Source organism: Lucilia cuprina, chromosome 6 (assembly GCF_022045245.1).
Source record: "Lucilia cuprina isolate Lc7/37 chromosome 6, ASM2204524v1, whole genome shotgun sequence".
NCBI lineage: Eukaryota > Metazoa > Arthropoda > Insecta > Diptera > Calliphoridae > Lucilia > Lucilia cuprina.
This window is the reverse complement of record NC_060954.1, coordinates 52,547,595-52,559,936: the sequence shown is the minus strand read 5'-3', so window position 1 is coordinate 52,559,936 and position 12,342 is coordinate 52,547,595. Positions and strand designations below refer to the sequence as shown.

Here is a 12,342-nt window from a genome sequence, read left to right as displayed (position 1 = left end):
AAAACATGTTTCCTATGATATATTGGGAATTGAGGTCTTTGCGATCAAAGGTCGCATAAATATCGCTCAGTAGATCTAGGATACAAAAAACATATTAACTATCAAAATATCCCACCCCTATCGTCAATAAAAGTGAAAATTTTGTTCCTTTGAAATTGAAGAGAAAATTGCTGTCGTGAACTTGTTGTAAACAATTCATTCACAATAGTTGATTTTGTATGCAACAGCTGTTTAATGTTTACATAATTCCATCAACAAATTTCACAACATTTTTTTCCACGACAAAAAAGCCAGTGAACGAAAAAAGTGAAAAGGAAACAGTTAAATGATGATTGCCGATAGGAGTGATCATGATCCTAGATTCAGCCGTTTAGAATGTGCGAAGATCAGTCAATATATAACGCCACTCTTTAATGATAGATCATTCAAATCGATCCTATATACTAATAGTATATGTATGTACCTCATAGGAGATATTTTCACATCTTCAATACATCAGAGTTAACATGTTTAGAAAGTGATGACCGATTATGATGTTATACCCTCAAATATGGGTACCCGATATTTAACCAAACTAATTGACAACTAGAGGCTAATAACTTATAGTTCACTTTATAATGTTAACTGGCAAATGGTAGACGTGTTGCGGACATTTGTCGAGGGAGTTGTCCAGAACTATGAAGAGAGTTGTTATGAACTATTTATCCTATCGGAAAGATTCTTTAGATATAGAAAGTGTTAAAATTTACTTTGTTATAGTTATGTTGCTTTGGAGAATCGCACTTATCATGGTAATACGACGTAATTTAACTTGATGTTTAATCAGAACTCAAATCGTATATGATATTAAGGGAGTCGATGGCCCTCGCATTTTGTTCTATAAGCTTCCGATGCTGATGTTCTATAAGTTTCCGATGCCATAGAAGAGAGACTGTGGGGGCTATATGTCGGAAGTCAATGGCCTTCAGATTTCGTTGATTAATTCTGATAGACGGAATTGTATAGGTTAATAGTCTGGGATAAGTTTCCGATGCTGATGACAACTTAACAGAACAGATCAAAAGAGGGGACTAAATGTTGGAAGTCAATGACAATGAAATTTTTATTTCTACTCTGACTTAAAGTTAGTTAAACCCTCCAGAAGAGTGTCTACGGAGATTATATGTTGTGTTATTATCACAAGAACAAGGGCAAAAAGCAGAGAGAGTCAGCAGCGTCATGACCTTAAATATCGCTTAAATATAACGATCATAGATTATTAAAGGTTTTACTATATAGATTATATAGCTTTAGTACACTCTAGGTAAGACCTTCTACTGTCTTTTAGAGTGAGGCTTCTCCGCAGAGAAATATAACTGAACTAGAACTGAACTAAAACTGAACTAGAACTAGAACTGAACTAGAACCGAACTCGAACTGAACTAGAACTGAACTAGAACTGAACTAGAACTGAACTAGAACTGAACTAGAACTGAACTAGAACTGAACTAGAACTGAACTAGAACTGAACTAGAACTGAACTAGAACTGAACTAGAACTGAACTAGAACTGAACTAGAACTGAACTAGAACTGAACTAGAACTGAACTAAAACTGAACTAGAACTGAACTAGAACTGAACTAGAATTGAACTAGAACTGAACTAGAAAAAAAACTATGTCAACAAATTCTGGCCCTCAAAATCGATCGAAACCTCAATAAAACCTAAAACAAATTTTGAAATGAAAACATTCTAAAAAGGTGAGATCAGCTGTTGTTTTTTAACTGTCACGTAATTTTCGTCAAATATTTGATAGATATGAACTAAGCTTTATGGTGAAATTGATTAAGATCTTTAAGTTAAAAAGGTTTGATTTTATAACTAAAAACTTGCTTACCTTAAACATTCCTAGAAAGCATATGACGAAGTCCCACTACTCTACATTTAGAAACGGTAGTGTCTTTATATTTTATACCCTGTGATGTGTTTGTTGTATTATATTAATGATAAGAAAATACAACTTTTCTTGTTATTCTTTTTTTCTTACTTTTCAACTGATAAACTTTTGTGAAATTGTGGAATTTTTTTCCACTTATTTTTTATGCAAATATATATTTAGATTTATAAAGTTTTTACAAAACTTTGTTAAAGAATTTATTTATATATATATATATATAGATTTTATGTTTAACTTTCAGTTATTATCTGTTGCATTTGTAGTAAAACTGATATATTAATCTCCATTTTGTATGAATTTTTGTTAAATCTTTATAAACACAATAGCACAATGAAGACATCAAGTTGATTTCTATAGTTATAAGTTATTTTATATATTTTTTTATTAACTTTGTGTTAAACTTATAATGCTGTTGAGTAATATTAATGACGAAAGCATTATTTTAAATAACTGTTTCATCATAATCATGAACATTTTCATAATTTTTCGTTTAATAACGAAAAAATGCAGGGAGGTAAAGTGATAGAGATAAAAAGAGAGAGAGAGAGAGATAGATAGCTTATAGAATAAAAAGGAAATTTTATGCGTATAGTTGTTGTTGTTGTTAGTTTTGTTGGATTATGTAGAGTATGTGTAACAGTCGGTACCAGGCGGACGAAGTAGAGACGAGTAAATTATTTCAATTTCAATGTAAATTATTAAAGTGACATTTTTGTTGTTGATGTTGTTGTTGTTTTTATCAAAGGGTGACACACTGTTTATTGAGTATTAAATAGACACTTTTTTCAAATTATTTTCACACGATCAAATCTGATCTTTTACCATTAAAAAAACACTAAATTATTTATTTTTTAAATTTTTTGTTGTTGTTGTTGCTTTCTGTGTTTTTTTTTAAATAGATTTTTTTACTATTTTAATTACAAAACAAATTTTTTCTTCGTCTGCATAATATAATTACGCGATTTCAATTCATTTTTTTGTGTTTAAACATAATGATTTCCGTAAGAAAAAAAAAAAAATTATAAAAAAACAACAACGTTTTTATATTATGAAAAAAAAAACGATTACTCAGCAATTGTATGAATGGAATGAATATTTTTAGGTTTTTATTTAAATTTTTCTTTTTCGAATTCTTACGTACGAGAAACGTTTTATATTGAGCCACAAATTTCAACTGAAGTTTAATCACATTACACAAAAATTAACTCTCTCTTTCTCTTTCTCATTAATTACTCGCAATTAAAAAGCAACAAGTAAATACGAAATTACAGTTCTCTATGCACATACCGTAACATAGGATAACACACGATCACCAAATGAATGCAACAAAAGAAACACAGAAATACTATTATAGCAACACAAATAATAAAACACTCAACTGAAAAATTAAACTAATTTTATTTTTTTTTTTTTGTAATTTTGGAAAATACTTTTATTTTAACGCCGTTTCAGTTGAGTTCTATGTGCCGCCACCGTTTTGAATGGAAAATGTCTGACAAACAAACAAACAAAAAAACACAAAAAACAGTTATGGGTTAGCACTCGCCCCATAAGTGCGTGTTGTAATGTAATGTGTGTATGTGTGCGTCTGTATTGGTGCATGAGAGTAGCGATATTTGCTGGAGATGATCCCCCTTAATAACCCCCAAAAATAACAAAATGAATCTCACATACAGTGAGGGGGAACCCATACACACCGTTAATCTCTACTCATATTTAAAGAAAAAATAAAATTGAAGAGAGGACAATATATGCATGCATTTACAGAACACATAGTCAATTTAAACGCAGAGATAATTGTAATTATGTTTGTTCAGCAAACGCACACATACACATACATTCCCACAGTCTTCACCCAGTAAACATTTAGTTTACAAATAGATTGTAATATAATCTAAATTAAAAATGCGCGACTTTCAATTGCATGGCGAAAGTATTACACATGGTTTGTGTCTTTATAAACAATTTTATGAAATAATGCCCCAGCAGTTCGGCCCAACTGTCCCGTAATATCCTACTTAACGTACAACTTATAGTTGCCACAATTATCGACTACCCACATGACTAGTTATTTTGTTTGTCTTATGAGGGACTGTCAGAAAGTTAATCCAAAGGTATCAATGAAAATATTTGCTTAAGTTTGTTTAGTGTCTACTCTTCAGATTACTAAGACACTGTACAGTAATTAGTTATTTTGTTTGTCTTATGAGGGACTGTCAGAAAATTAATCCAAAGGTATCAATGAAAATATTTGCTTAAGTTTGTTTAGTGTCTACTCTTCAGTTTACTAAGACACTGTACAGTAATGACAGTTATCGCTCTCGCTTACAAAGAATACACTCTCACAAAGAATACACTCCTGACAAAAGACGAACCATTATGACAACACAAAGCGCAAAGAATAATTTGTATGAGAGGTAATGCCCTTAATTAAATAAAACCAAAGGTTTCAATTTATCAAGATATAAGGAAATTTTACCTTACTTTTTGTTTCAATGAATGATCTAACTGAAATACGCTTTACTTTAGAACATGATATCCAAGTTTGACATGATTTGTTCTTGATCTCAAATCATGGTTCTAATGGTTTATATTGCATTAGGTAACAAATGTTTGATGGGCAATCAGATGGTCCGAAGTGGCAAATTTATATACAGCGTAAAAATGTGTAAAGAGCGGCATAAACAGTTGGTGGAAAACAAATCTTTTTAATGCCCTACATCGAAAGAGCTGAACTAAAACTGAATTTGAACTGAGCTAGAACAGAACTAGACCGGAATTAGAACTGAACTAGAACTGAACTAGAACTGAACTAGAACAGAACTAGAACAGAACAGAACTAGAACAGAACTAGAACTGAACTAGAACTGAACTAGAACTGAACTAGAACTGAACTAGAACTGAACTAGAACTGAACTAGAACTGAACTAGAACTGAACTAGAACTGAACTAGAACTGAACTAGAACTGAACTAGAACTAAACTGGAAGTGAACTAGAACTGAACTATAACTGAACCAGAACTGAACTAGAACTGAACTAGAACGTAACTGGACTATTAAAAGCTAGAAACTGCATATTAACTTGAACTTCTTTAAACTAATGTTTGTATTATATGTGTATGTATTACTTAGAAATCGCTTAGATTTAAATATTGTTCATGATAGGAAAATTTAAAAATTCACAGAAACACTTTTAATATATCTTAATTTGTTTAACAATAAGATATTTCCTTTAAATAGTTTAAAACAAAAGAAAACTTTAACATAAAGAATTTTCTTTAGACATTTCAGTTACATTTACTAATGTCTCAATCTAAATGAAAACATTAACAAATATGTTAATTATTTACAATATATGTTTTATTTTACCCGGTAGTTGCTGTTTGAAAACAATATCTTAATAATAATAATAATGTTATTATTGTTATTACTTATTGATTGGAATAATAAAAATTAAAATATTTTAATTATTTATTTAAAGAAAACAACAACTTTTTATTAGTCACATTTATTGTAATTAATATAATTTACAAGTAGAAAACATTTACTATTTGTTTTGTGTTTTTATATATTTATTTTCAACATGATTTCATTTGGCATACAACAAGTACGTGAAATAAAATTCAATTTATTAAGATCTACCTTCTACACCCCACCACTTTCAATTCATTGTAATAATTCCTGCCATAGTAATTGCAATAGTACTTGTCTAGTGTTACTAAATGTATAAAATAATTGATATTCCAAACTTATTTTAATTTTCACTAATAAATTTCTATTGGTTTGAGAAGAAAAACAGAGACAGACAGACGGACGGACAGACAGACAGAAATGTATGAAAATATTCCATTGTTTGTGAAAACATTTTAAATGCAATTTTATAGTGTCTTAAAAAAACGAGTTAATATTTTTAATAATTACATACTGAATTTGAAATCCATAAAAACTTATATTTAAAAAAACAAAAGTCCATAGTGATCAACCTGAGTTAGGTTCAGCAGATTACAAAGTTTTAACACTTAGTAGTTCTCAAGTTTATCGGCTAAGAACTGATTGATCTTTATAAAATACCCTCTATATAGAAACAAATGTATAATTGTTTATAATTTCAAATAAAGCTTAAGATGTATTTATTTCTATTGAATAAAATATTAAAATAAATACAACACATGTTTACACAAAAGTTATTTATTTGTGTGATTCGATTTAGAACCATTGAAAGTAATACGAGTATATTAAATCAGATCATGTCAAGTGATATCATAATAAATATAATCAAAGTGTTAAATATAATAAATAATTTTTACGAAGCACGAGCTGGTCAGGGCAAGGCGAGTGTATTGAATAAATTACTTATAATATTTACGGAATTGTATTAACAGACATTTAGACGCTTTTAAATTTGCATGATTACACTTGGTATGTAAGAGTATAAGAAAAAATCAAGTGAATGAAATTAAAACAACAACAAAATTAACAAGCGAAAAGGAATGCTGTTATAATTTAAAACCAATTTTTATATGTAAATACATTTAATAATAATAGAGTTAAATAAAAGTTGAAAAATGTAGCATTTTACAAGAAACATTTGTCATGGCAAACATAGGCGACTTAGACATACTGAACTTTAAGCGAACTGGAACTGAAATTCAAATAAAATAGTTCTAACATAAAACTGAACTAGAAGTATACTGTAAGTGAACTAGAACTGAATTAGAACTGAACTAGAACTGAACTAGAACTGAATTAGAACTGAACTAGAACTGAATTAGAACTGAACTGGAACTGAACTAGAACTGAACTGGAACTGAACTAGAACTGAACTAGAACTGAACTAGAACTGAACTAGAACTGAACTAGAACTGAACTAGAACTGAACTAGAACTGAACTAGAACTGAACTAGAACTGAACTAGAACTGAACTAGAACTGAACTAGAACTGAAAGTAGTATTGCTTTTTAAAAAGAATGCTATTTTTATAGACCCAGCTGCACAAAAGGAAGCAAATTTTTGTTAAAAAACATGAGTATTTTTTCAAATTTACATGTATGTTATACATTTTATTATGTTTTTCTACACGATTTTAAAAAATTTTAACATATTTTTTATGCCAAATCATAAATTGTAATTTAATTACATTGATTAGTAGCGAAACAAAGGCAACAAACAACAACTACTACAAAAATCACTTAAAGATAAAATTACAAAATTCTCCCGCCGTATGTACATTTAAACATAATTGTACATTCATAGATACGACTAGAGAAGTACATTCATACAATCACAATAATTGAAAACAAAAAATAACTACAAATAACTAATAAATAACCGCACTAGTAAAATGAAAGTTTGTGTCTAAAAATAGTATCACAATAAAAAAAACTATATAGACACCAATATGTAGTATGTGCAACATTTTTTAAACACCTCATGGCAACATATTAGAATGACTAGTTTGTGATTGTAATTCGTACATGTGTATCAAACAAACAGGCGACCGACCAACCAAGCAGCCAAATCTAGATTTAGTTTAAACTAAAGCTTTTTATTACATTAAACTCTATACAAATCGTCGTCTTTGGTCTATCACTTCAATTGCAAATTGCAAGTAGGTACTCTCGTACAATTGCTACTAACAAACAATTGCTCTAATGGCAACAATCTTGTTGAATAGTTGTAACCACAATTTTTGTATTTAATTGCTTCAAAAATGTGGTTTACATTGAGATTTTTATGTATAAAGTACAAAATTACAAATATATATATTTACATGTACATATGTACACATAAATATATTTATAAAATTCATACAATCATCTGTAAGTAATGTTAGTGATCTGTTTTAAGTAAAATAATAATCTTAATAAAATCACCTAAATAATATCATTTACTCTGTGGCAAGAGTTTGTGTTGATCTAATTGTCAAATATTTAAAAGAAAATTTATAAATTTTATATGACACACTTATGATCTTTAAATTGAAATTGAATATGTACGAAATATCCATGTGTATTAAAGTGATCTAAATAATTTTTATGTGTGCTACTTTTTAAAGTATGTACCTGAATTTAAAAAGGGGACAATAACTGTACTATTTGTAATAAATTTCAACACCCTATAATAAATGGAACATGGTGACAGATTTATTTTAAACATGCGAAAGATAATTTACTAAAAAAATTAAGTTTAATTAAGTGAAAAGTTGTAATGTTGGAAAAATTGTCTATTTAACAATTATGACAAATGCTAATTTAGTCCTTTATAAATTAAGGTGAACTGGACTAGAACTGAACTAGAACTGAATTAGAACTGAACTAGAACTGAACTAGAACTGAATTAGAACTGAATTAGAACTGAACTAGAACTGAACTAGAACTGAACTATAACTGAATTAGAACTGAACTAGAACTGAACTAGAACTGAACTAGAACTGAACTAGAACTGAACTAGAACTGAACTAGAACTGAACTAGAACTGAACTAGAACTGAACTAGAACTGAACTAGAACTGAACTAGAACTGAACTAGAACTGAACTAGAACTGAACTAGAACTGAACTAGAACTGAACTAGAACTGAACTAGAACTGAACTAGAACTGAACTAGAACTGAACTAGAACTGAATTAGAACTGAACTAGAACTGAACTAGAACTAGAACTGAACTAGAACTGAACTAGAACTGAACTAGAACACAACTGAAACTGATTTACTTCCAGTTTAATTCTTATTTTATAAACTTTACAAATTTAAAATATTTTTATTTTATATTTTATTTTTCTTTTTTTCAAGATAAAATGTTAATTTTGCTGATATTACAAAAAAAAATATTAAAAACTTTTTAACTTACCATTTTTGTTGAGATTAGTTGTATTCAAACTGATTAAAACACAGAAACTTTAAAAAGTTGTTGTCCTACGTTGGAAGCTGGCTAAGTTCTCTGCGAGAGCTGATAACGTTATGATAGTTCCTAAGAATTTGTTCTAATATTTATACTATCATGAGCTGAAAAAAGTAAAAGAAACAATATTAAAACAGCGCAAGTTTTGAACAAACGAAATTCAACAATACATAATAACAGTAATAACCCTATCAAAAGAATACATTTGTTTTGTTATTTACAAAATTGGCGATAAAACAGTCAGCCAAACAATATGATATGATTATGAAAATATTCGAATGAAAATGTTAAAATAAATATCCTTTTTTTTCCTTAGACAATGTTCAACAAACATAGATTATTATCATTAGTTGTTGTTAATGTGATTATCATCAATGCTTGCCGATGGTGATGATGATACTGATAATAATATATACTCGTACTATACCTAAAAGTATGCAATTATTGTTACGCTTATTTCATAAGGGTTGATATTTTTTTTGAATGGGTTAATACTAAAGATGTTTGTCTCTAATCATCTGAATTAGAATTTTACTTTGAAAAGTTTCATTTGTACTTCATTTAGCCATATGCATTAACAATTGACAGAATTGCAATTGTTTGACATTTCGTTATGTGAATTTGCTGCTGTTTTATGTCTTAATTCAATATAAAGTATACGTACTGTGGTACTTGTAAGCGTAACCTAATTCTGTCATTAGTAATATCCATACATACATATATATTTACTATTAATTTATAATACAAATACTTTTTGTAGCAATTTTAGGAAAATTTTAAAGTAATTTGTTTATATATGAAACCTAAAATCGGTTGTAGATTCTTCAATAACGTCCCAATTGAAAAATTTGTGATTATTCATGTTTTCTAGCTAAAATCGGTTTTTATATGAAAAATATAGTCATAATCCAGTGTATACTTAGTACAATAATGAAACTGTGGGTAGAACCTCAAAGATCCTATGGGGTGACCCTGATGAGAATAAGACGAGAAATCTCCTCAAAATAAGCCAGTCTTATGTTAGTATGTTGGTACGTATTCTGAGTGGACACACTTGTGTTTTACACATCTAAACAAAAATTGCTGTGCAGATTCAGACGAATGGAGATCATGTTTAGAGGACAGTAAACTCTTTAGCACTTTGTCAGGCACTGTCAGGAATTCGTCGAAGTTAGATTCTAGTCTATAGTCTAGTCTATTGTCTAGTCTATAGTCTAGACTATAGTCTAGACTATAGTCTAGTCTATAGTCTAGTCTATAGTCTAGTCTATAGTCGAGTCTATAGTCTAGTCTATAGTCTAGTCTATAGTCTAGTCTATAGTCTAGTCTATAGTCTAGTCTATAGTCTAGTCTATAGTCTAGTCTATAGTCTAGTCTATAGTCTAGTCTATAGTCTAGTCTATAGTCTAGTCTATAGTCTAGTCTATAGTCTAGTCTATAGTCTAGTCTATAGTCTAGTCTATAGTCTAGTCTATAGAAAATTGTGAAGATCTGCGATCACTTTGAGAAATTGAAAAACTAGTGAAAATCTGCTTCCACTTATATTTTCCATCAAAAACGACTTGTTTATGAAAAACTTAAACTCGTCTGTAGATCTTCAAATAACGCAATACCATAAACATTAAACTTAAATATTTATTTATAATGTTAATGGTGATGCTTTCCAGGTTTAACAAATACAGGTTTTAAAATAATCGGTTTTACAATAACTGGCTGAGGATGGACCGGTTGTGGTTGTGGATGGACTGGTTGTGGTGGTGGATGCACTGGCCTAGGTGGTGGATGTACTGGTCTTGGTGGTGGATGAACAGGTCTTGGAGGTGGATGTGCTGGTTGTACTCTAACTGGTTGTATAATAATTTGGGTTGGTGGGGGTCGAACAGGTTGAACTCTTATTGGTTGTATGATAATTTGTTTTGGAGGTGGTTGTATTGGCATTGGTGGAGGATGCACAGGTTGTATTGGCATTGGTGGTGGATGCACAGGTTGTACTTGTATAGGGTGTACTATGATCTGTCTTGGAGGAGGCTGTGCTGGTACTGGCTGGTAAACAACTTGGGGTGCAGGATGTACAGGTGCCGCTTCAACATATGTAGGCTGTTGTTGAACATACACAGGATGGGTCTGACCACCTTTCTTCCTAAACGTCGGTGACGCGCAAGTATATGCGATGAATAAAAGAAGCACTTTCAAGTTTTTAATGTAATCCATATACATATCTGTAGAGGTAGTTGATGTATCGCTTTCTAAATCCCGTTCAAAACTGACTTGTATAAATCAACTCATTTAGCTTTTATATTTGTAAAATTTCAGGTATTATCTTTTATTCAGAATTGTTTATTCAATTGATATCCGATAATTGTCTAATTATTACAATAATTTGTTGTATATATTATGTGCAATTTCTTAATAAGTTGCATTTTTTAAGTTTTTTACTTATCACAAACTATTTTGGGAATAACATTCTAAATAAGCCGTAAAAACGTGAATAAATAAATATTAGATACAATTATCAAAGATGAGTTATTTCTAAGAGTGAAAAATCAATGATAATAACTGTTTCTAAATATAACACTTTTAAATCACGTTTGCTGATGTAGTTTAATAATAATTTCTAATAATAAAAGTAATTTTTTTATTGAGTAATTCACCATTCTATACGAAATGTTATCATATGTGTTAGATCTATGAACAAAGATTAAGACATAACGACTTTCACCCTTCTCTGCGATAATAATATGAAATCGATCGATTTCAACATTGTCACTTAAAAAACAAACAAATCTTGGAAATTTACAAACATGTTACGTTGATAGTCCATCAGATTCGAAAGAATACACTTAGACCACTCTCGGCGATTTACTGTCCTTTTAAGTGCTCTTATTTTTGTCTAAATATTTTTATCAAATTTGGTATATATGTATGCGTTAGTATACGTACTATTATGCTACTCTGCTCAAACTTCTCGTTGGGGTTAAATCATGTGTTTATTGTTGTTGTAACAGATACAACTTTATGCATATCAAGAGCTTTAAGGTCCTAGAATTAGAACTAGTTAAGTTCCAGTTCTAGTTCAGTTCTAGTTCTAGTTCAGTTCTAGTTCAGTTCTAGTTCAGTTCTAGTTCAGTTCTAGTTCAGTTCTAGTTCAGTTCTAATTCAGTTCTAGTTCAATTCTAGTTCAGTTCTAGTAGTCTATAGTCTAGTCTATAGTCTAGTCTATAGTCTAGTCTATAGTCTAGTCTATAGTCTAGTCTATAGTCTAGTCTATAGTCTAGTCTATAGTCTAGTCTATAGTCTAGTCTATAGTCTAGTCTATAGAAAATTGTGAAGATCTGCGATCACTTTGAGAAATTGAAAAAACTAGTAAAATCTGCTTCCACTTATATTTTCCATCAAAAACGACTTGTTTATGAAAAACTTAAACTCGTCTGTAGATCTTCAAATAACGCAATACCATAAACATTAAACTTAAATATTTATTTATAATGTTAATGGTGATGCTTTCAGGT

The 12,342-nt window shown here is 29.8% G+C and overlaps 2 protein-coding genes across 3 annotated transcripts in view; both read right to left on the bottom strand.

The window, feature by feature from the left end:
* The window catches only part of LOC111679609 (ion transport peptide), a 77,503-nt gene extending 68,587 nt beyond the window's left edge, over positions 1-8,916 (bottom strand). Inside the window, exon 1 of one of the 2 annotated variants that reach the window (XM_046953793.1) lies at positions 8,783-8,916. In XM_046953793.1, coding sequence (XP_046809749.1) covers positions 8,783-8,785 — 3 coding nt within the window. In that variant the 5' untranslated portion in view covers positions 8,786-8,916. Of the gene's footprint in view, positions 1-1,876; positions 2,129-8,782 lie in introns of those variants that run through there. The other variant, XM_046953792.1, reaches the window with a different exon arrangement.
* A 1,564-nt stretch (positions 8,917-10,480) lies between these two features.
* LOC111679637 (proline-rich extensin-like protein EPR1) lies at positions 10,481-11,050 on the bottom strand. Its single transcript, XM_023441221.2, has one exon. The coding sequence runs from the start codon at positions 11,048-11,050 to the stop codon at positions 10,481-10,483; it is 570 nt and encodes a 189-aa protein (XP_023296989.2).
* Positions 11,051-12,342: the final 1,292 nt, after the last annotated feature.